This window comes from Misgurnus anguillicaudatus, chromosome 17, assembly GCF_027580225.2.
Source record: "Misgurnus anguillicaudatus chromosome 17, ASM2758022v2, whole genome shotgun sequence".
Classification (NCBI taxonomy): domain Eukaryota; kingdom Metazoa; phylum Chordata; class Actinopteri; order Cypriniformes; family Cobitidae; genus Misgurnus; species Misgurnus anguillicaudatus.
In genome coordinates, this window is record NC_073353.2 from 33021262 (window position 1) to 33048133 (window position 26872).

The following is a 26872-nucleotide window of genomic DNA, read 5'->3' on the forward strand; positions in this document are numbered from 1 at the left end:
ATACACTGTTAAGACTAAACACTGTAATATCATTAACATTATAAGAAACTCAGTTGAAAGTTGTTCAACTCCGATGTGGTAATGTTAATTAATAAAGATATTAAATTTTATTAATCATTATTTCTTCATTTCTTTGTGTTTGTTATAAGCAGACAGTTATATAAAACACGTAGGCTAACGTTACTTTAGTAGGATTTGTATATTTTATTTTGATTTGTTAAAATAAAATTAATAAATTACATGTTCTGTCATAATTTTACATTTAAAGCAAAATATTTAACATTACAAACACGCGTATCCAGAGCATGTGCTACTGCAACGCTCAAATGCATGAAACAGACACTCCCATCTCTGGAATAGCCTGCATCATTTTAATCCCGTCCGAATCGGTACATAAAAATCACAGACGTCCTGGGGGACACGCTGAAACTCAAACGTCGTTTGGAAAACTAATCCCGTCTGAATAGTGCTTTTGAATAATATTTGCGCTGCGTTAACCAATGATGAGCTTGCCCTAGTAGTGACGTGATTATGACGTAGCGAGCAGAGGCAGAAATACGAAACAACAATGGAGGACAAAATCATTGTCGTGTATTTGGACACCTGGAGCTGTGTGACACATCTTCGTACTTACAGGTTTTTTTTACATTTACTTGATTGATAATAATTGGAATGTACAATAAAAAAATAAAATAAAAACGGAGTTTTGGAACAAAACTCTTCATATATACACACATACATACATACATACATACATATGGAGACTACAAGCCAGCTAAAGACGAAAAATTGAGCGTATTCGCGTCTCAATTTCACGCGCGAATAAAGCGAGTTAAAGGGCCCGTTCTTTCTGTGTTTTTAAGCTTTGATTAAGTTTACAGTGCGCAATATAACACGTGTTCATGTCTCACGTAAAAAAACACGGTATTATTCACACAATTTACTTATCTGTATAGCGCTGTTTTCACTGTCCTCAAAACAGGGTGATGTCTTTCTTGTTCTATGAAATCCATCCTTCAGAAATACGTATCGGGTTCTGATTGCCTAGTTTGTTTAGTGTGTTTTGATTCGATATCAGCTTAGCTTGTCGTTATTTTAGCTGGCGACTGACGTATTCCTGTGGGTGGAGTTTAGTAAAAAAAAAAACTGTTCTACTGACATCATTAAAGCAGGAAGTAAAGGGCTGTAGTCCAAACCGGCCGTTCGCTGTAGGCTTTGAAAGGCGAATTCTGTTAAAGAAAATATATCGCCTCGCAGTGAACTTTGAGCTTTATCATTTTACAGGTATTATTTATGCTATTATAGCAACATTACACACTAACTAGGGTTTAAAAAAAATGGGATCAGAAAGAACGTGACCTTTAACTCAAGATGTTCAAGCATCCAACTACGCGTGAATGGCGTCTGGTGTGAACGTAAATGTAATCATTAGGTGATCATAATTATTGCAAAAAAACATTAGATTTAGTTATGCAAAAAGTAAAGACTTCAACACATTCATTATTTTTAAAGATTCTCCTCCCAAAATGCGGACGTACTGTTGTCTGAATGAGATGTGCAGTAAAACTGTCCATCAGATGATGCAGTTATGTGTAAGATTGATCCTCCGAGACGGGGCAGGAACTGTTTCGTGTTGTTTGCCCCATAGTGCCACTGGACAAGCACTGACTCGATGCCTCCACTCAACAGATTAGTACCTACACACACGGTAACACATGTTAATACAGCATTAAAAACACCCCTAGTGGTGAAAACTTCAAATGACATTGTGTCGTCTTTATTACCTTCTGAGGTAAAACACAAAGTGTTGACAATATTGTGATGCCAGTGCAGTGTAGTACATGTGTATTTCTTCTTCTGATTGAAGTTTCTCCTGTGGAAGAGAAAAAGGGATCAGTATGTGTTCATTTATTTAAATCATGTGACCTCCACATGAAAGAAAGCTGGAGGAACACTCACCAAAGGCGGATTTTGCCATCCTCGTGACCGGTGGCGATACAGTCATCTTTGGGATGACAGGCTACGCACGTGAATGTATTTTTGGTCCCGTGCTTACCCGTGAGTTTTAGCGAAAAACTACACGGAGAGAGAAAAAAGTCAATTTACAAATGAATTACAAGTGAATTTATAATAATGAAAAATCTTATATTCCCCCAACCCTTATGTCGTCCCAATATTAAAGGAGTATTTCGCCCAAAAATTCAGATTTTCACTATTTACTTAATTCTTTTAAAGTAAAATATCCATCCTTTATGCAATTATATAGATCACAAAATGTGGAAACTGCACAAAAATTCATCATAATAGTAACACAAATAAAGTAATCCATACTTTTATTTTGTATGAAGAAACCTTTGCGTTCAACTACTACAGGGTTCCCAAACCTTAGTTAACTTCAAATTCAAGGACCTTTCAAGCACTTTCCAGGTGCAATACCCTGAAATTCAAGGACTAAATGTGGGGACATATTTCAAGTGAGAGCAAGGTTACATCGTGTTACCTTTTAAGATACATTACCGTTCCCTTTTGAGGGAACTCCGCTGCGTCACTTTGGGGACGCCTCCAGGGGTAAGTGCTTGATTAGTAGCCTTATTTGTTTTTTTAGGTTTAATTACACAGAATTCATGACCAGTTAATATATTGTAATATAGCTGCAAGCAGCGATACCGGGGTCAAGCCAAACATGGCAAAAAATGATTCATACGTGATGACTGTCATGATTTAAGATCTAAGTTTGCATTAGTTTTATGAATTTTTTCGTATCTTGAGACCACTAGGTGGCGCTGTGCCGAAACAATAGATGGTGCCTCAGGTCATTACTGTGATGACACCCACCAAATTTGGTGTAAATACAATAAAGAGATGCAGAGATATAGCCTTAAATGACTTGACCACTAGGGGGCACTGACCAAAAAATAAATTGTGACTCAGGTCTTGATTGTGATGACACCCACCAAATTTGGTGTAAATACGACAAAGAGATGCAGAGATATAGCTTCAAATCTCTTGACCACTAGGGGGCACCGGAAAGTTTACAAGTCCTCCTAGAACATGTTGCTGATGAACCATACCAAGTTTCATAACAATACGCAATTGCGTTTCTGAAATACTTGAACTTAAAGAAAAATTCAAAATGGCCGACACACAAAATGGCCGACCAAAAACCATTTGGTATCGTTTGACTCACCATGCCCACGAAATCTAACAAGACCTGTCTCATAATTTTACATTCAAATTTGCAGTAGTTATAAGCAAAAATAGACATTTTTATATCTCGTGACCAGTAGGGGGCAGTGTGACGAAATGGTGCATGCACCCTCAAGTCATCACTGTTATGACATATACCAAGTCTCATATTAATACGCAAAATTTTTTGAAGATACAGGCACAAACACATTTTGGCGTGCTCGCCCTCGCATTCTTTGATGCGTTATACGACAACGGATAGGTCTACCGAAAATCTTTTGATAACTTTTTGTCTAGAGTGTCTCTACATGATGCATACCAAAAATCAAGCCAATCACACGAGCGCTGTAGGAGGAGTTAGAAAAAGTAGGTGTTCAATATAATTCAAAATGGCCGACAGGAAGTAGGTTTGACTCAGACATATTTGGTACAGTCGGACTCAGCATGAGCCAAGGGATCAATAGACTGAAGTTGTATGTCATAGTGGCAATTTAATCAAATGATATAAAGATTTAAATTTTTTTTTTACATATCCTGACCACTAGGTGGCGCCGTCCTAAAGATTTATAGGTGCGCTCAGAACATGTCACTGATGAACCATGCCAAATTTCGTAGCGATACGCCATTCTGTTTGTGAAATACTAAACTTAATGAGAAAATGTAAAATGGCCGACACCCAAAATGGCCGACCGAAAACCGTTTGGTATCGTTTGACTCGGCATGCCTCAAGGAATCTAACAAGACCACCTTCATTATTTTAGACTCAAGTTTGAAGTAGTTATAAGCGAAAATAGGCATTTTTCGAATCTCGTGACCACTAGGTGGCGCTGTGACGAAACGTTGCAGGCACCCTCAGGTCATGAGTGTTATGACATATACCAACTTTCGTGTCGATACAATAAAGTTTTGCGAAGATAAGGCCTCACGTCCGTTTTGGCGTGCTCGCCGCCATATATGTTGTCAATTTATATGAGAACGCAATAGTCTATCAAAAAGCTTTAGATAACTTTTTGTCTTGGGTGTCTCTAGATGCTACATACCAAAGGACATGCAAATCGGACAAACGGTCTAGGAGGAGTTCGAAAAAGTAGGTTTTACGAAAAATTCAAAATGGCGGAAAGATGTGCATGACACAAATGACATCAATGTGTGCATTTGAATCATCATGAGCCAAGGATTCAGAGGAAACAAGAATTTAGTTTCTAGGACTCACGGGTCAGAAGTTTTGAGCATGAACATAAGTGGAGTTTTGGACTGTTGGTGGCGCTAGAGGGTTTGAGTCAGACACACCAATGTTGCTACAGTAACTTCTGAGACCGTCCTCTACATGTGTGCCAAATTTCATAACTTTCCTATGTACGGTTCTATGGGCTGCCATTGACTTCAATGGCGGAAGAACAAGAAGAAGAATAATATATAAATATAGCTGCAAGCAGCGATACCGGGGTCAAGCCAAACATGGCAAAAAATGATTCATACGTGATGACTGTCATGATTTAAGATCTAAGTTTGCATTAGTTTTATGAAAAAATAGCAATTTTTTGTATCTTGAGACCACTAGGTGGGGCGGTGCCGAAACAATAGATGGTGCCTCAGGTCATGACTGTGATGACACATACCAAATTTAGTGTAAATATGATAAAGCAATACAGAGATATAGCCTTAAATGACTTGACCACTAGGGGGCACTAACCAAACAATAAATTGTGACTCAGGTCTTGATTGTGATGACACCCACCAAATTTGGTGTAAATACAATAAAGAGATGCAGAGATATAGCCTTAAATGACTTGACCACTAGAGGGCACTGACCAAAAAATAAATTGTGATTCAGGTCTTGATTGTGATGACACCCACCAAATTTGGTGTAAATACGATAAAGAGATGCAGAGATATAGCTTCAAATCTCTTGACCACTAGGGGGCACCGAAAAGTTTACAAGTCCTCCCAGAACATGTTGCTGATGAACCATACCAAGTTTCATAACAATAAGCAATTGCGTTTCTGAAATACTTGAACCTAAAGAAAAAATTCAAAATGGCAGACACACAAAATGGCCGACCAAAAACCATTTGGTATCGTTTGACTCGGCATGCCTCAAGAAATCTAACAAGACCAGTCTCATAATTTTACATTCAAGTTTACAGTAGTTATAAGCAAAAATAGACATTTTTTATATCTCGTGACCAGTAGGGGGGCAGTGTGACGAAATGGTGCATGCACCCTCAGGTCATCACTGTTATGACATATACCAAGTCTCATATTAATACACAAAAGTTTTGCGAAGATACAGGCTCAAACACATATTGGCGTGCTCGCCCTCGCATTCTTTGATGCGTTATACGACAACTGATAGGTCTACCGAAAAGCTTTTGATAACTTTTGGTCTAGAGTGTCTCTAGACGATGCATACCAAAAATCAAGCCAGTCACACGAGCGCTCTAGGAGGAGTTCGAAAAAGTAGGTGTTCAATATAATTCAAAATGGCCGACAGGAAGTAGGTTTGACTCAGACATATTTGGTACAGTCGGACTCAGCATGAGCCAAGGAATCAATAGAGTGAAGTCTTATGTCATAGTGGCAATTTAATCAAATGATATAAAGATTTAAAACAATTTATTTACATATCCTGACCACTAGGTGGCGCCGTCCTAAAGATTTATAGGTGCGCTCAGAACATGTCACCGATGAACCATGCCAAATTTCGTAGCGATACGCCATTCGGTTTGTGAAATACTGAAATTAATGAGAAAATTCAAAATGGCCGACACCCAAAATGGCCGACCGAAAACGGTTTGGTATCGTTTGACTCGGCATGCCTCAAGGAATTTAACAAGACCTCCTTCATGATTTTAGACTCAAGTTTGAAGTAGTTATAAGCGAAAATAGGCATTTTTCGAATCTCGTGACCACTAGGTGGCGCTGTGACGAAACGTTGCAGGCACCCTCAGGTCATGACTGTTATGACATATACCAAGTTTCGTGTCGATAAACAAAAGTTTTGCCAAGATACGGCCTCACGTCCGTTTTGGCGTGCTCGCCGCCATATATGTTGTCAATTTATATGAGAACGCATTGGTCTATCAAAAAGCTTTTGATAACTTTTTGTCTTGGGTGTCTCTAGATGCTACATACCAAAGGACATGCAAATCGGACAAACGGTCTAGTAGGAGTTCAAAAAAGTAGGTTTTACGAAAAATTCAAAATGGCGGAAAGATGTGCATGACACAAATGACATCAATGTGTGCAATTGAATCATCATGAGCCAAGGATTCAGAGGAAACAAGAATTTAGTTTCTAGGTCTCACGGGTCAGAAGTTGTGAGCATGAACATAAGTGGATTTTTGGACTGTTGGTGGCGCTAGAGGGTTTGAGTCAGACACACCAATGTTGCTATAGTAACTTCTGAGACTGTCCTCTACATGTGTGCCAAATTTCATAACTTTCCTATGTACGGTTCTATGGGCTGCCATTGACTTCAATGGCGGAAGAACAAGATGCAGAATAATAATAAGAAAACTAACAATAACAATAGGGTTCTACGCCCCTTCGGGGCTTGACCCCTAATAATAATAATAAATATAGCTGCAAGCAGCGATACCGGGGTCAAGCCAAACATGGCAAAAAATGATTCATACGTGATGACTGTCATGATTTAAGATCTAAGTTTGCATTAGTTTTATGAAAAAAATAAGCAATTTTTTTCGTATCTTGAGACCACTAGGTGGCGCTGTGCCGAAACAATAGATGGTGCCTCAGGTCATGACTGTGATGACACATACTAAATTAAGTGTAAATACGATAAACCGATGCGGAGATATAGCCTTAAATGACTTGACCACTAGGGGGCACTGACCAAACAATAAATTGTAACTCAGGCCTTGATTGTGATGACACACACCAAATTTGGTGTAAATACGATAAAGAGATGCAGAGATATAGCTTCAACTCTCTTGACCACTAGGGGGCACCGAAAAGTTTACAAGTCCTCCCAGAACATGTTGCTGATGAACCATACCAAGTTTCATAACAATACGCAATTGCGTTTCTGAAATACTTGAACTTAAAGAAAAAATTCAAAATGGCCGACACACAAAATGGCCGACCAAAAACCATTTGGTATCGTTTGACTCGGCATGCCTCAAGAAATCTAACAAGACCAGTCTCATAATTTTACATTCAAGTTTGCAGTAGTTATAAGCAAAAATAGACATTTTTTATATCTCCTGACCAGTAGGGGGCAGTGTGACGAAATGTTGCATGCACCCTCAGGTCATCACTGTTATGACATATACCAAGTCTCATATTAATACGCAAAAGTTTTGCGAAGATACAGGCTCAAACACATTTTGGCGTGCTCGCCCTCGCATTCTTTGATGCGTTATACGACAACGGATAGGTCTACCGAAAAGCTTTTGATAACTTTTTGTCTGGAGTGTCTCTAGATGATGCATACCAAAAATCAAGCCAATCACACGAGCGCTCTAGGAGGAGTTCGAAAAAGTAGGTGTTCAATATAATTCAAAATGGCCGACAGGAAGTAGGTTTGACTCAGACATATTTGGTACAGTCGGACTCAGCATGAGCCAAGGAATCAATAGAGTGAAGTCTTATGTCATAGTGGCAATTTAATCAAATGATATAAAGATTTTAAACAATTTATTTACATATCCTGACCACTAGGTGGCGCTGTCCTAAAGATTTATAGGTGCGCTCAGAACATGTCACTGATAAACCATGCCAAATTTCGTAGCGATACACCATTCTGTTTGTGAAATACTGAACTTAATGAGAAAATTCAAAATGGCCGACACCCAAAATGGCCGACCGAAAACCGTTTGGTATCGTTTGACTCGGCATGCCTCAAAGAATCTAACAAGACCACCTTCGTGATTTTAGGCTCAAGTTTGAAGTAGTTATAAGCGAGAATAGGCATTTTTCGAATCTCGTGACCACTAGGTGGCGCTGTGACGAAACGTTGCAGGCACCCTCAGGTCATGACTGTAATGACATATACCAAGTTTCGTGTCGATACAATAAAGTTTTGCGAAGATACGGCCTCACGTCCGTTTTGGCGTGCTCGCCGCCATATATGTTGTCAATTTATACGAGAACGCATTGGTCTATCAAAAAGCTTTTGATAACTTTTTGTCTGGGGTGTCTCTAGATGCTACATACCAAAGTACATGCAAATCGGACGGACGGTCTAGGAGGAGTTCGAAAAAGTAGGTTTTACGGAAAATTCAAAATGGTGGAAAGATGTGCATGACACAAATGACATCAACATGTGCAATTGAATCATCATGAGCCAAGGATTCAGAGGAAACAAGAATTTAGTTTCTAGGACTCACGGGTCAGAAGTTGTGAGCATGAACATAAGTGGATTTTTGGACTGTTGGTGGCGCTAGAGGGTTTGAGTCAGACACACCAATGTTGCTATAGTAACTTCTGAGACTGTCCTCTACATGTGTGCCAAATTTCATAACTTTCCTACGTACGGTTCTATGGGCTGCCATTGACTTCAATGGCGGAAGAGGAAACATAATAATAATAATAATAATAATAAGAAGAAGAATATAGCTGCAAGCAGCGATACCGGGGTCAAGCCAAACATGGCGAAAAATTATTCATACGTGATGACTGTCATCATTTAAGATCTAAGTTTGCATTAGTTTTATGAAAAAAATAGCAATTTTTTCGTATCTTGAGACCACTAGGTGGCGCTGTGCCGGAACAATAGATGGTGCCTCAGGTCATGACTGTGATGACACATACCAAATTTAGTGTAAATACGATAAACCGATACGGAGATATCGCCTTAAATGACTTGACCACTAGGGGGCACTAACCAAACAATAAATTGTAACTCAGGCCTTGATTGTGATGACACCCACCAAATTTGGTGTAAATACGATAAAGAGATGCAGAGATATAGCTTCAAATCTCTTGACCACTAGGGGGTGCCAAAAAGTTTACAAGTCCTCCCAGAACATGTTGCTGATGAACCATACCAAGTTTCATAACAATACGCAATTGCGTTTCTGAAATACTTGAACTTAAAGAAAAAATTCAAAATGGCCGACACACAAAATGGCCGACCAAAAACCATTTGGTATCGTTTGACTCGGTATGCCTCAAGAAATCTAACAAGACCAGTCTCATAATTTTACATTCAAGTTTGCAGTAGTTATAAACAAAAATAGACATTTTTTATATCTCGTGACCAGTAGGGGGCAGTGTGATGAAATGTTGCATGCACCCTCAGGTCATCACTGTTATGACATATACCAAGTCTCATATTAATACGCAAAAGTTTTGCGAAGATACAGGCTCAAACACATTTTGGCGTGCTCGCCCTCGCATTCTTTGATGCGTTATACGACAACGGATAGGTCTACGGAAAATCTTTTGATAACTTTTTGTCTAGAGTGTCTCTAGATGGTGCATACCAAAAATCAAGCCAATCACACAAGCGCTCTAGGAGGAGTTCGAAAAAGTAGGTGTTCAATATAATTCAAAATGGCTGACAGGAAGTAGGTTTGACTCAGACATATTTGGAACAGTCGGACTCAGCATGAGCCAAGGAATCAATAGAGTGAAGTCTTATGTCATAGTGGCAATTTAATCAAATGATATAAAGATTTAAAAAATTGTTTTTACATATCCTGACCCCTAGGTGGCGCCGTCCTAAAGATTTATAAGTGCGCTCAGAACATGTCACTGATGAACCATGCCAAATTTCGTAGCGATACGCCATTCTGTTTGTGAAATATTGAACTTAATGAGAAAATTCAAAATAGCCGACACCCAAAATGGCCGACCGAAAACCGTTTGGTATAGTTTGACTCGGCATGCCTCAAGGAATCTAACAAGACCACCTTCATGATTTTAGACTCAAGTTTGAAGTAGTTATAAGCGAAAATAGGCATTTTTCGAATCTCGTGACCACTAGGTGGCGCTGTGACGAAACGTTGCAGGCACCCTCAGGTCATGACTGTTATGACATATACCAAGTTTCGTGTCGATACAACAAAGTTTTGCGAAGATAAGGCCTCACGTCCGTTTTGGCGTGCTCGCCGCCATATATGTTGTCAATTTATATGAGAACGCATTGGTCTATCAAAAAGCTTTTGATAACTTTTTGTCATGGGTGTCTCTAGATGCTACATACCAAAGGACATGCAAATCAGACAAACGGTCTAGGAGGAGTTAGAAAAAGTAGGTTTTACGAAAAATTCAAAATGGCGGAAAGATGTGCATGAGACAAATGACATCAATGTGTGCATTTGAATCATCATGAGCCAAGGATTCAGAGGAAACAAGAATTTAGTTTCTAGGACTCACGGGTCAGAAGTTGTGAGCATGAACATAAGTGCATATTTGGACTGTTGGTGGCGCTAGAGGGTTTGAGTCAGACACACCAATGTTGCTATAGTAACTTCTGAGACTGTCCTCTACATGTGTGCCAAATTTCATAACTTTCCTATGTACGGTTCTATGGGCTGCCATTGACTTTTGGGTGGAAGAACGAGGAACAAGAATAACAATAATAATAATAATAATAATAATAATAATAAGAAAACTAACAATAACAATAGGGTTCTACGCCCCTTCGGGGCTTGACCCCTAATAAATATAGCTGCAAGCAGCAATGCCGGGGTCAAGCCGAAAAGGGCACAAAATGATTTAAAATTGAGATCGGATAAGCAGATTGAAGAACCTAGGTAAACCTAATAACTTTAGATGAAAAAACAAAAAAGTTATCAACAAAAATAATCTAAGTTCTTGTCTACTGCAATCGTCCTTCTGTTGTTGACAATAATGGAACATTAGAGCACTGAAGGACATGTGAGTGGTGTTTTCAGTGGCAAAACATGGGTCACATCATGTTACAACAAGTTTCATTAGTCAAAAGAGACCATCCCCGTGTCTCTACGATGTTCTGATGCAGAGATATAGCTCTTGCAAAAACGGTTGATAAGGTATTCTCAATGGTTGCTAGGGAGTGAATTGGCAACCACCAGTGATTGTAGTCAAAGCCATGAAAGGAATAATCCATGATGACTCATGGTTTTAGTTGTGTTGTTGCAGTAGTTTAAAAATACCATATTCTATCTCTAAACCAGTAGGTGGCGCAATGAAAAAATTGTGCATGCAACATCAGGTCATGATTGTGTTACATCTAGCTAGTTTTATGACAATACACTTTAGTTTAGTTAAGAAACAGTTGTATGACCATAAGGCTGGCTTGTTATCAAAGGTTTTGTTCAATTATAAGGCCATCTAGTGGTGCAAGCATACAATTTTTTTTGTGTTGCCTCAGAATGTGCTCATGCATCAGCGTATCAAATCTGGTGATAAAATATATTTTCTTTACGAAGTTACAACCATTTATATGTAAAAAACACAAAATTTGAATGTAATTTTTCGTTTTTTGCAATTTTCGGCCATTTCTGATGAAAATTTTAATATAACGCCAATAGAACTTTTTGTTCAGAAGGTAAGGTTAGTTTCTTCCTATGGTGTTTTCGAGTCGATCGGAAAAACGCTCGCGGAGATATTCACGCGTGTTTTTTAAGCGCTATTTTACTGTGCAGGGTTAACCGTAAGGCGAATTCTGGCATATTTGGTATCTTTGGACTCGGCAACTATTCAGAACTCCAAAGAAATAAGTCCCGTGAAAAAACGTCGATCGGAGCCAAAGTTATAGGCATGTAAAGCATAAGTCTGACCACTAGGTGGCGCTGCGACGAAACTCTGCATGCACCCTTAGTTCCTGACTGGCATCACAATTACCAAGTGTCATGTCAATAGGCCTAAGTTTGGCGAAAATACAGCCTAAAATCAATTTTTTTGCGCTCTACATAAAATTCGTTAAGGCGGTTTACGAGAACGGATTGATGTATCGAAATTCTTTTGATAACTTTTTGCCATGAGTGTCTCAAGATGATACATACCAATTTTCGTGGCAATCGGACAAAAGCTCTAGGACGAGTTCGAAAAAGTAGGTTTTTTGATTAATTCAAAATGGCGGGAAAATTTACATGACGGAAAATGACATCATAGGGTCCAATCGAATCGTCTTGAGCCAAGGAATCAGAGGAAACAAGAATTTCGTTTCTAGGACTTACGAATCAGAAGTTATAAACAAAAACATAAGTGCAACTTTGGACTGTTGGTGGCGCTAGCGGGTTAGACATAGAGACTCCAAATTTGCTGTGGGGACACATTGGAGTGTCCTTTATCAGTGTGCCAAATTTCATAACTTTCCTACGTACGGTTCTATGGGCTGCCATAGACCGCAATGGCGGAAGAAGAATAACTAATAATAAATATAGCTGCAAGCAGCGATACCGGGGTCAAGCCAAACATGGCAAAAAATGATTCATACGTGATGACTGTCATGATTTAAGATCTAAGTTTGCATTAGTTTTATGAAAAAAAAAAACATTTTTTTCGTATCTTGAGACCACTAGGTGGCACTGTGCCTGAAAGAATAGATGGTGCCTCAGGTCATGACTGTGATGACACATACCAAATTTAGTGTAAATACAATAAAGCGATACGGAGATATAGCCTTAAATGACTTGACCACTAGGGGGCACTGACCAAAAAATTAATTGTGACTCAGGTCTTGATTGTGATGACACCCACCAAATTTTGTGTAAATACAATAAAGAGATGCAGAGATATAGCCTTAAATGACTTGACCACTAGGGGGCACTGACCAAAAAATAAATTGTGACTCAGGTCTTGATTGTGATGACACCCACCAAATTTGGTGTAAATACAATAAAGGGATGCAGAGATATAGCCTTAAATGACTTGACCACTAGGGGGCACTGACCAAAAAATAAATTGTGACTCAGGTCTTGATTGTGATGACACATACCAAATTTACTGTAAATACAATGATGACTGTCATGATCTAAGATCTAAGTTTGCATTAGTTTTATGAAAAAAATAGTAATTTTCTTGTATCTTGAGACCACTAGGTGGCGCTTTGCCGAAACAATAGATGGTGCCTCAGGTCATGACTGTGATGACACATACCAAATTTAGTGTAAATACAATAAAGCAATACGGAGATATAGCCTTAAATGACTTGACCACTAGGGGGCACTGACCAAACAATAAATTGTGACTCAGGTCTTGATTGTGATGACACCCACCAAATTTGGTGTAAATACGATGAAGAGATGCAGAGATATAGCCTCAAATCTTTTTGACCACTAGGGGGCACCAAAAAGTTTACAAGCCCTCTCAGAACATGTTGTTGATGAACCATACCAAGTTTCATAACAATACGCAATTGCGTTTCTGAAATACTTGAACTTAAAGAAAAAATTCAAAATGGCCTACACACAAAATGGCCGACCAAAAACCATTTGGTATCGTTTGACTCGGCATGCCTCAAGAAATCTAACAAGACCAGTCTCATAATTTTACATTCAAGTTTGCAGTAGTTATAAGCAAAAATAGACATTTTTTATATCTCCTGACCAGTAGGGGGCAGTGTGACGAAATGTTGCATGCACCCTTAGGTCATCACTGTTATGACATATACCAAGTCTCATATTAATACGCAAAAGTTTTGCGAAGATACAGGCTCAAACGCATTTTGGCGTGCTCGCCCTCGCATTCTTTGATGCGTTATACGACAACGGATAGGTCTACCGAAAAGCTTTTGATAACTTTTTGTCTGGAGTGTCTCTAGATGATGCATACCAAAAATCAAGCCAATCACACGAGCGCTCTAGGAGGAGTTCGAAAAAGTAGGTGTTCAATATAATTCAAAATGGCCGACAGGAAGTAGGTTTGACTAAGACATATTTGGTACAGTCGGACTCAGCATGAGCCAAGGAATCAATAGAGTGAAGTCTTATGTCATAGTGGCAAATTAATCAAATGATATAAAGATTTTAAACAATTTATTTACATATCCTGACCACTAGGTGGCGCTGTCCTAAAGATTTATAGGTGCGCTCAGAACATGTCACTGATGAACCATGCCAAATTTCGTAGCGATACGCCATTCTGTTTGTGAAATACTGAACTTAATGAGAAAATTCAAAATGGCCGACACCCAAAATGGCCGACCGAAAACCGTTTGGTATCGTTTGACTCGGCATGCCTCAAGGAATCTAACAAGACCACTTTCGTGATTTTAGACTCAAGTGTGAAGTAGTTATAAGCAAAAATAGGCATTTTTCGAATTTCGTGACCACTAGGTGGCGCTGTGACGAAACGTTGCAGGCAACCTCAAGTCATGACTGTAATGACATATACCAAGTTTCGTGTCGATACAATAATGTTTTGCGAAGATACAGCCTCACGTCCGTTTTGGCGTGCTCGCCGCCATATATGTTGTCAATTTATACGAGAACACATTGGTCTATCAAAAAGCTTTTGATAACTTTTTGTCTGGGGTGTCTCTAGATGCTACAAACCAAAGGACATGCAAATCGGACGAACGCTCTAGGAGGAGTTCGAAAAAGTAGGTTTTAAGGAAAATTCAAAATGGCGGAAAGATGTGCATGACAGAAATGACATCAATGTGTGCAATTGAATCATCATGAGCAAAGGATTCAGAGGAAACAAGAATTTAGTTTCTAGGACTCACGGGTCAAAAGTTATGAGCATGAACATAAGTGGATTTTTGGACTGTTGGTGGCGCTAGAGGGTTTGAGTCAGACACACCAATGTTGCTATAGTAACTTCTGAGACTGTCCTCTACATGTGTGCCAAATTTCATAACTTTCCTACGTACGGTTCTATGGGCTGCCATTGACTTCAATGGCGGAAGAACAAGAAGATGAATAATAATAATAAATATAGCTGCAAGCAGCGATACCGGGGTCAAGCCAAACATGGCAAAAAATGATTCATACGTGATGACTGTCATGATTTAAGATCTAAGTTTGCATTAGTTTTATGAAAAAAATAGCAATTTTTTTGTATCTTGAGACCACTAGGTGGCGCTTTGCCAAAACAATAGATGGTGCCTCAGGTCATGACTGTAATGACACATACCAAATTTAGTGTAAATACAATAAAGCAATACAGAGATATAGCCTTTAATGACTTGACCACTAGGGGGCACTGACCAAACAATAAATTGTGAATCAGGTCTTGATTGTGATGACACCCACCAAATTTGGTGTAAATACGATAAAGAGATGCAGAGATATAGCTTCAAATCTCTTGACCACTAGGGGGCGCCGAAAAGTTTACAAGTCCTCCCAGAACATGTTGCTGATGAACCATACCAAGTTTCATAACAATACGCAATTGCGTTTCTGAAATACTTGAACTTAAAGAAAAAATTCAAAATGGCCGACACACAAAATGGCCGACCAAAAACCATTTGGTATCGTTTGACTCGGCATGCCTTCCGAAATCTAACAAGACCAGTCTCATAATTTTACATTCAAGTTTGCAGTAGTTATAAGCAAAAATAGAAATTTTTTATATCTCGTGACCAGTAGGGGGCAGTGTGACGAAACAGTGCATGCACCCTCAGGTCATCACTGTTATGACATATACCAAGTCTCATATTAATACGCAGAAGTTTTGCGAAGATACAGGCTCAAACTCATTTTGGCGTGCTCGCCCTCGCATTCTTTGATGCGTTATACGACAACGGATAGGTCTACCGAAAAGCTTTTGATAACTTTTTGTCTGGAGTGTCTCTAGAGGATGCGTACCAAAAATCAAGCCAATCACTCGAGCGCTCTAGGAGGAGTTCGAAAAAGTAGGTGTTCAATATAATTCAAAATGGCCGACAGGAAGTAGGTTTGACTCAGACATATTTGGTACAGTCGGACTCAGCATGAGCCAAGGAATCAATAGAGTGAAGTCTTATGTCAGTGTGGCAATTTAATCAAATGATATAAAGATTTAAAATTTTTTTTTACATATCCTGACCACTAGGTGGCGCCGTCCTAAAGATTTATTGGTGCGCTCAGAACATGTCACTGATGAACCATGCCAAATTTCGTAGCGATACGCCATTCTGTTTGTGAAATACTGAACTTAATGAGAAAATTCAAAATGGGCGACACCCAAAATGGCCGACCGAAAACCGTTTGGTATCGTTTGACTCGGCATGCCTCAAGGAATCTAACAAGACCACCTTCATGATTTTAGACTCAAGTTTGAAGTAGTTATAAGCGAAAATAGGCATTTTTCGAATCTCGTTACCACTAGGCGGCGCTGTGACGAAACGTTGCAGGCACCCTCAGGTCATGACTGTTATGACATATACCAAGTTTCGTGTCGATACAATAAAGTTTTGCGAAGATACGGCCTCACGTCCGTTTTGGCGTGCTCGCCGCCATATATGTTGTCAATTTATTCGAGAACGGATAGGTCTACCGAAAAGCTTTTGATAACTTTTTGTCTTGGGTGTCTCTAGATGCTACATACCAAAGGACATGCAAATCGGACAAACGGTCTAGGAGGAGTTCGAAAAAGTAGGTTTTACGAAAAATTCAAAATGGCGGAAAGATGTGCATGACACAAATGACATCAATGTGTGCAATTGAATCATCATGAGCCAAGGATTCAGAGGAAACAAGAATTTAGTTTCTAGGACTCACGGGTCAGAAGTTGTGAGCATGAACATAAGTGGATTTTTGGACTGTTGGTGGCGCTAGAGGGTTTGAGTCAGACACGCCAATGTTGCTATAGTAACTTCTGAGACTGTCCTCTACATGTGTGCCAAATTTCATAACTTTCCTATGTACGGTTCTATGGGCTGCCATTGACTTTCGGCGGAAGAACGAGGAAGATAAATAATAATAATAATAATAAGAAAACTAACAATAACAATAGGGTTCTACGCCCCTTCGGGGCTTGACCCCTAATAAGAAAACTAACAATAACAATAGGGTTCTACGCCCCTTCGGGGCTTGACCCCTAATAATAATAATAAGAAAACTAACAATAACAATAGGGTTCTACGCCCCTTCGGGGCTTGACCCCTAATAAGAAAACTAACAATAACAATAGGGTTCTACGCCCCTTCGGGGCTTGACCCCTAAATATAGCTGCAAGCAGCGATACCGGGGTCAAGCCGAACATGGCAAAAAATGAATCATACGTGATGACTGCCATGAACTGATGACACCCACCAAATTTGGTGTAAATACAATAAAGCAACACGGAGATATAGCCTCAAATGTCTTGACCACTAGGGGGCGCTGGTTAAAACAATAGATGGTGACTCTGAACATTACTGTAATAACACCCAACAAATTTGGAGTAAATACGATGAAGAGATGCAGAGATATAGCCTTAAATATTTTTGACCACTAGGGGGCACCAAAGAGTTTACAAGTGCTTTCAGAACATGTTGCTGATGAACCATACCAAGTTTCATAACAATACGCAGTTGCGTTTATGAAATACTTAACTTAAAGAAAAAAATCAAAATGGCCGACACCCAAAATGGCCGACCGAAAACCATTTGGTATCATTTAACTCGACATGCTTCAGGAAATCTAACAAAACCACTCTCATAATTTTACACACATGCTTGCAGTAGTTATAAGCAAAAATAATCAATTTTTAAATCTTGTGACCACTGGGGGGTGCTGTGACGAAACGGTGCATGCCCCCTTACGTAATCACTGTTATGACATATACCAAGTCTCAAATCAATACGCAAAAGTTTTGCGAAGATACAGGCTCAAACACATTTTGGCGTGCTCGCCCTCGCATTCTTTGATGCGTTATACGACAACGGATAGGTCTACTGAAAAGCTTTTGATAACTTTTTGTCTAGAGTGTCTCTAGATGATGCATACCAAAAATCAAGCCAATCACACAAACGCTCTAGGAGGAGTTCGAAAAAGTAAGTGTTCAATATAATTCAAAATGGCCGACAGGAAGTAGGTTTGACTCAGACATATTTGGTACAGTCGGACTCAGCACGAGCCAAGGAATCAATAGAGTGAAGTCTTATGTCACTGTGGCAATTTAATCAAATGATATAAAGATTCTAAACAATTTCTTTACATATCCTGACCACTAGGTGGCGCCGTCCTAAAGATTTATAGGTGCGCTCAGAACATGTCTCTGATGAACCATGCCAAATTTTGTAGCGATACGCCATTCTGTTTGTGAAATACTGAACTTAATGAGAAAATTCAAAATGGCCGACACCCAAAATGGCCGACCGAAAACCGTTTGGTATCGTTTGACTCGGCATGCCTCAAGGAATCTAACAAGACCAACTTCATGATTTTAGACTCAAGTTTGAAGTAGTTATAAGCGAAAATAGGCATTTTTCGAATCTCGTGACCACTAGGTGGCGCTGTGACGAAATGTTGCAGGCACCCTCAGGTCATGACTGTAATGACATATACCAAGTTTTGTGTCGATACACATAAGTTTTGCGAAGATACGGCCTCACGTCCATTTTGGCATGCTCGCCGCCATATATGTTGTCACTGTATACAAGAACGTATTGGTCTATCAAAAAGCTTTTGATAACTTTTTGTCACGGGTGTCTCTAGATGCTACATACCAAAGGACATGCAAATCGGACAAACGCTCTAGGAGGAGTTCGAAAAAGTAGGTTTTACGGAAAATTCAAAATGGCGGAAAGATGTGCATGACAGAAATGAAATCAATGTGTGCAATTGAATCATCATGAGCCAAGGATTCAGAGAAAACAAAAATTTAGTTTCTAGGACTCACGGGTCAGAAGTTATGAGCATGAACATAAGTGGACATTTGGACTGTTGGTGGCGCTAGAGGGTTTGAGTCAGACACACCAATGTTGCTATAGTAACTTCTGAGACTGTCCTCTACATGTGTGCCAAATTTCATAACTTTCCTACGTACGGTTCTATGGGCTGCCATTGACTTCAATGGCGGAAGAACTAGGATGAATAATAAATATAGCTGCAAGCAGCGATACCGGGGTCAAGCCAAACATGGCAAAAAATGATTCATACCTGATGACTGTCATGATTTAAGATCTAAGTTTGCATTAGTTTTACGAAAAAAATAGCTATTTTTTGTAACTTGAGACCACTAGGTGGCACTGTGCCGAAACAATAGATGGTGCCTCAGGCCATGACTGTGATGACACATACCAAATTTAGTGTAAATACAATAAAGCGATACGGAGATATAGCCTTAAATGACTTGACCACTAGGGGGCACTGACCAAACAATAAATTGTGACTCAGGTCTTGATTGTGATGACACCCACCAAATTTGGTGTAAATACAATAAAGAGATGCAGAGATATAGCCTTAAATGACTTGACCACTAGGGGGCACTGACCAAAAAATAAATTGTGACTCAGGTCTTGATTGTGATGACACCCACCAAATTTGGTGTAAATACGATAAAGAGATGCAGAGATATAGCTTCAAATCTCTTGACCACTAGGGGGCACCGGAAAGTTTACAAGTCCTCCCAGAACATGTTGCTGATGAACCATACCAAGTTTCATAACAATACGCAATTGCGTTTCTGAAATACTTGAACTTAAAGAAAAATTCAAAATGGCCGACACACAAAATGGCCGACCAAAAACCATTTGGTATCGTTTGACTCGCCATGCCTCACGAAATCTAACAAGACCAGTCTCATAATTTTACATTCAAATTTGCAGTAGTTATAAGCAAAAATAGACATTTTTTATATCTCGTGACCAGTAGGGGGCAGTGTGACGAAATGGTGTATGCACCCTCAGGTCATCACTGTTATGACATATACCAAGTCTCATATTAATACACAAAAGTTTTGCGAAGATACAGGCTTAAACACATTTTGGCGTGCTCGCCCTCGCATTCTTTGATGCGTTATACGACAACGGATAGGTCTAACGAAAATCTTTTGATAACTTTTTGTCTAGAGTGTCTCTAGATGATGCATGCCAAAAATCAAGCCAATCACACGAGCGCTCTAGGAGGAGTTCGAAAAAGTAGGTGTTCAATATAATTCAAAATGGCCGACAGGAAGTAGGTTTGACTCAGACATATTTTATACAGTCGGACTCAGCATGAGCCAAGGAATCAATAGAGTGAAGTCTTATGTCATAGTGGCAATTTAATCAAATGACATAAAGATTTTAAAAAAATGTTTACATATCCTGACCACTAGGTGGCGCCGTCCTAAAGATTTAAAGGTGCGCTCAGAACATGTCACTGATGAACCATGCCAAATTTCGTAGCGATACGCCATTCTGTTTGTGAAATACTGAACTTAATGAGAAAATTCAAAATGGCCGACACCCAAAATGGCCGGCCGAAAACCGTTTGGTATCGTTTGACTCGGCATGCCTCAAGGAATCTAACAAGACCACCTTCATGATTTTAGACTCAAGTTTGAAGTAGTTATAAGCGAAAATAGGCATTTTTCGAATCTCGTGACCACTAGGTGGCGCTGTGACGAAACGTTGCAGGCACCCTCAGGTCATGACTGTAATGACATATACCAAGTTTCGTGTCGATACAATAAAGTTTTGCGAAGATAAGGCCTCACGTCCGTTTTGGCGTGCTCGCCGTCATATATGTTGTCAATTTATATGAGAACGCATTGGTCTATCAAAAAGCTTTTGATAACTTTTTGTCAGGGGTGTCTCTAGATGCTACATACCAAAGGACATGCAAATCAGACAAACGGTCTAGGAGGAGTTCGAAAAAGTAGGTTTTACGAAAAATTCAAAATGGCGGAAAGATGTGCATGACACAAATGACATCAATGTGTGCATTTGAATCATCATGAGCCAAGGATTCAGAGGAAACAAGAATTTAGTTTCTAGGACTCACGGGTCAGAAGTTATGAGCATGAAAATAAGTGGATTTTTGCACTGTTGGTGGCGCTAGAGTGTTTGAGTCAGACACACCAATGTTGCTATAGTAACTTCTAAGACTGTCCTCTACATGTGTGCCAAATTTCATAACTTTCCTATGTACGGTTCTATGGGCTGCCATTGACTTCAATGGCGGAAGAACAAGAAGAAGAAATATAGCTGCAAGCAGCGATACCGGGGTCAAGCCAAAAATGGCAAAAAAAGATTCATACATGATGACTGTCATGATTTAAGATCTAATTTTGCATTAGTTTTATGAAAAAAATAGCTATTTCTTTGTATCTTGAGACCACTAGGTGGCGCTGTGCCGAAACAATAGATGGTGCCTCAGATCATGACTGTGATGACACATACCAAATTTAGTGTAAATACGATAAAGCGATACGGAAATATAGCCTTAAATGACTTGACCACTAGGGGGCACTGACCAAACAATAAATTGTGACTCAGGTCTTGATTGTGATGACACCCACCAAATTTGGTGTAAATACGATAAAGAGATGCAGAGATATAGCTTCAAATCTCTTGACCACTAGGGGGCGCCGAAACGTTTACAAGTCCTCCCAGAACATGTTGCTGATGAACCATACCAAGTTTCATAACAATACGCAATTGCGTTTCTGAAATACTTGAACTTAAAGAAAAAATTCAAAATGGCCGACACACAAAATGGCCGACCAAAAACCATTTGGTATTGTTTGACTCGGCATGGCTCACGAAATCTAACAAGACCGGTCTCATAATTTTACATTCAAGTTTGCAGTAGTTATAAGCAAAAATAGACATTTTTTATATCTCGTGACCAGTAGGGGGCAGTGTGACGAAATGGTACATGCACCCTCAGGTCATCACTGTTATGACATATACCAAGTCTCATATTAATACACAAAAGTTTTGCGAAGATACAGGCTCAAACACATTTTGGCGTGCTCGCCCTCGCATTCTTTGATGCGTTATACGACAACGGATAGGTCTACGGAAAAGCTTTTGATAACTTTTTGTCTAGAGTGTCTCTAGATGATGCATACCAAAAATCAAGCCAATCACACGAGCGCTCTAGGAGGAGTTCGAAAAAGTAGGTGTTCAATATAATTCAAAATGGCCGACAGGAAGTAGGTTTGACTCAGACATATTTGGTACAGTCGGACTCAGCATGAGCCAAGGAATCAATAGAGTGAAGTCTTATGTCATAGTGGCAATTTAATCAAATGATATAAAGATTTTAAACAATTTATTTACATATCCTGACCACTAGGTGGCGCTGTCCTAAAGATTTATAGGTGCGCTCAGAACATGTCACTGATGAACCATGCCAAATTTCGTAGCGATACGCCATTCTTTTTTCGAAATACTGAACTTAATGAGAAAATTCAAAATGGCCGACACCCAAAATGGCCGACCGAAAACGGTTTGGTATCGTTTGACTCGGCATGCCTCAAGGAACCTAACAAGACCTCCTTCATGATTTTAGACTCAAGTTTGAAGTAGTTATAAGCGAAAATAGGCATTTTTCGAATCTCGTGACCACTAGGTGGCGCTGTGACGAAACGTTGCAGGCACCCTCAGGTCATGACTGTTATGACATATACCAAGTTTCGTGTCGATACACAAAAGTTTTGCGAAGATACGGCCTCACGTCCGTTTTGGCGTGCTCGCCGCCATATATGTTGTCAATTTATATGAGAACGCATTGGTCTATCAAAAAGCTTTTGATAACTTTTTGTCTTGGGTGTCTCTAGATGCTACATACCAAAGGACATGCAAATCAGACAAACGGTCTAGGAGGAGTTCGAAAAAGTAGGTTTTACGGAAAATTCAAAATGGCGGACAGATGTGCATGACACAAATGACATCAATGTGTGCAATTGAATCATCATGAGCCAAGGATTCAGAGGAAACAAGAATTTAGTTTCTAGGACTCACGGGTCAGAAGTTATTAGCATGAACATAAGTGGACGTTTGGACTGTTGGTGGCGCTAGAGAGTTTGAGTTAGACACACCAAATTTGCTATAGTTACTTCTAAGACTGTCCTGTACATGTGTGCCAAATTTCATAACTTTCCTATGTACGGTTCTATGGGCTGCCATTGACTTCAATGGCGGAAGAGGAAGAATAATAATAATAATAATAAGAAAACTAACAATAACAATAGGGTTCTACGCCCCTTCGGGGCTTGACCCCTAATAATAATATAGCTGCAAGCAGCGATACCGGGGTCAAGCCAAACATGGCAAAAAATGATTCATACGTGATGACTGTCATGATTTCACATCTAAGTTTGCAATATTTTTATGAAAAAATAGCAATTTGTTTGTATCTTGAAACCACTAGGTGGCGCTGTGCCGAAACAATAGATGGTGCCTCAGGTCATGACTGTGATGACACATACCAAATTTAGTGTAAATACGATAAAGCGATATGGAGATATAGCCTTAAATGACTTGACCACTAGGGGACACTGACCAAACCATAAATTATGACTCAGGTCTTGATTGTGATGACACCCACCAAATTTGGTGTAAATACGATAAAGCGATACGGAGATATAGCCTTAAATGACTTGACCACTAGGGGGCACTGACCAAACCATAAATTATGACTCAGGTCTTGATTGTGATGACACCCACCAAATTTGGTGTAAATACGATAAAGACATGCAGAGATATAGCTTCAAATCTCTTGACCACTAGGGGGTGCCAAAAGGTTTACAAGTTCTGCCAGAACATGTTGCTGATGAACCGTACCAAGTTTCATAACTATACGCAATTGCGTTTCTGAAATACTTGAATTTAAAGAAAAAATTCAAAATGGCCGACACACAAAATGGCCGACCAAAAACCATTTGTTATCGTTTGACTCGGCATGCCTCACGAAATCTAACAAGACCAGTCTCATAATTTTACATTCAAATTTGCAGTAGTTATAAGCAAAAATAGACATTTTTTATATCTCGTGACCAGTAGGGGGCAGTGTGACAAAATGGTGCATGCACCCTCAGGTCATCACTGTTATGACATTTACCAAGTCTCATATTAATACGCAAAAGTTTTGCGAAGATACAGGCTCAAACACATTTTGGCGTGCTCGCCCTCGCATTCTTTGATGCGTTATACGACAACGGATAGGTCTACCGAAAATCTTTTGATAACTTTTTGTCTAGAGTGTCTCTAGATGATGCATACCAAAAATCAAGCCAATCACACGAGCGCTCTAGGAGGAGTTCGAAAAAGTAGGTGTTCAATATAATTCAAAATGGCCGACAGGAAGTAGGTTTGACTCTATCATATTTGGTACAGTCGGACTCAGCACGAGCCAAGGAATCAATAGAGTGAAGTCTCATTTCAGTGTGGCAAATGAATCAAATGCTATAAAGATTTTAAACAATTTATTTATATATCCTGACCACTAGGTGGCGCTGTCCTAAAGATTTATAGGTGCGCTCAGAACATGTCACTGATGAACCATGCCAAATTTCGTAGCGATACGTCATTCTGTTTGTGAAATACTGAACTTAATGAGAAAATTCAAAATGGCCGACACCCAAAATGGCCGACCGAAAACCGTTTGTTATCGTTTGACTCGGCATGCCTCAAGGAATCTTACAAGACCACCTTCATGATTTTAGACTCAAGTTTGAAGTAGTTATAAGCGAAAATAGGCATTTTTCGAATCTCGTGACCACTAGGTGGCGCTGTGACGAAACGTTGCAGGCACCCTCAGGTCATGACTGTAATGACATATACCAAGTTTCGTGTCGATACAATAAAGTTTTGCGAAGATACGGCCTCACGTCCGTTTTGGCGTGCTCGCCGCCATATATGTTGTCACTGTATACGAGAACGCATTGGTCTATCAAAAAGCTTTTGATAACTTTTTGTCTGGGGTGTCTCTAGATGCTACATACCAAAGGACATGCAAATCGGACGAACGGTCTAGGAGGAGTTCGAAAAAGTAGGTTTTACGGAAAATTCAAAATGGCGGAAAGATGTGCATGACACAAATGACATCAATGTGTGCAATTGAATCATCATGAGCAAAGGATTCAGAGGAAAGAAGAATTTAGTTTCTAGGTCTCACGGGTCAGAAGTTATGAGCATGAACATAAGTGGATTTTTGGACTGTTGGTGGCGCTAGAGGGTTTGAGTCAGACACACCAATGTTGCTATAGTAACTTCTGAGACTGTCCTCTACATGTGTGCCAAATTTCATAACTTTCCTACGTACGGTTCTATGGGCTGCCATTGACTTTTGGGTGGAAGAACGCGGAACAAGAATAATAATAATAATAATAAGAAAACTAACAATAACAATAGGGTTCTACGCCCCTTCGGGGCTTGACCCCTAAATATAGCTGCAAGCAGCAATGCCGGGGTCAAGCCAAAAAGGGCACAAAAGGATGTAAAATTGAGATTGGATAAGCAGATTGAAGAACCTAGGTAAACCTAATAATTTTAGATGTAAACACAAAAAAGTTATCAACAAAAACAATCTAAGTTCTTGTCTACTGCAATCGTCCTTCTATTATTGACAATCATGAAACATTAGAGCACTGATGGACATGTGAGTGGTGTTTGCAATGGCAAAACGGGTCACATCATGTTATAACAAGTTTAATAACCCAAAAGAGACCATCCCCGTGTCTCTACGATGTTCTGATGCAGAGATAAAGCTTTTGCAAAAACGGTTGATAAGGTATTCTCAATGGTTGCTAGGGAGTAAATTGGCAACCACCAGTGATTATAGTCAAAGCCATGAAAGGAATAATCCATGATGACTCATGGTTTTAGATGTGTTGTTGCAGTAGTTTTAGGCAAAAATACCATATTCTATCTCAAAACCAGTAGGTGGCGCAATGAAAAAATTGTGCATGCAACATCAGGTCATGATTGTGTTACATCTAGCTAGTTTTATGACAATACACTTTAGTTTAGTTAAGAAACAGTTGTATGACCATAAGGCTGGCTTGTTATCAAAGGTTTTGTTCAATTATAAGGCCATCTAGTGGTGCAAGCACACAATTTTTTTTGTGTGGCCTCAGAATGTGCTCATACATCAGTGTATCAAATCTGGTGAAAAAATATTGTTTCGTTGCGAAGTTATAACCATTTATGTGTAAAAAATACAAAATTTAAAGGTCAATTTTCGTTTTTTGCAATTTTCGGCCATTTCTGATGGAAATTTTAATATAACGCCAATAGAACTTTTTGTTCAGAAGGTAAGGTTAGTTTCTTCCTATGGTGTTTTCGAGTCGATCGGAAAAACTTTCGCGGAGATATTCACGCGTGTTTTTTAAGCGTTATTTTGCTGCGCAGGGTTAACCGTAAGGCGAATTTTGGAATGTTTGGTATCTTTGGACTCGGCGACTACTCAGGACTCCTAAAAATCAAGTCCCGTCAAAATACGTTGATCGCAGCCAAAGTTATAGGTGTAAAAATCATTTGTCTGGCCACTAGGTGGCGCTGCGACGAAACTGTGCATGCGCCCTCAGTTCCTGACTGGCATCACAAGTACCAAGTGTCGTGTCAATAGGCCTAAGTTTGACGAAGATACAGCCTAAAATCAGTTTTTATGCGCTATATGTAAAATTCTTTAAGGCGGTATACAACAACGGATTGCTGTATCGAAATTCTTTTGATAACTTTTTGCCATGAGCGTCTCTAGATGATACATCCCAATTTTCGTGGCAATCTGACAAAAGCTCTAGGACGAGTTCGAAAAAGTAGGTTTTACCAATAATTTAAAATGGCGGAAAAAATTTCATGACGGAAAATGACGACATAGGGTCCAATCGAATCGTCTTCAGCCAAGGAATCAGAGGAAACAAGAATTTTGTTTCTGGGACTTACGGA

At 39.5% G+C, this 26872-nt stretch overlaps 1 protein-coding gene across 1 annotated transcript in view; it reads right to left on the reverse strand.

The window, feature by feature from the left end:
* Positions 1–26872, reverse strand: part of wdr75 (WD repeat domain 75) — a 53954-nt gene that overhangs the window by 14368 nt on the left and 12714 nt on the right. Inside the window, exons 7-9 of the mRNA XM_073854638.1 lie at positions 1960–2076; positions 1785–1873; positions 1539–1697 (exon numbers count right to left, since the gene is read on the reverse strand). Of these exons, the coding sequence (XP_073710739.1) occupies positions 1539–1697; positions 1785–1873; positions 1960–2076 (365 nt within the window). The remainder of the gene's footprint in view (positions 1–1538; positions 1698–1784; positions 1874–1959; positions 2077–26872) is intronic.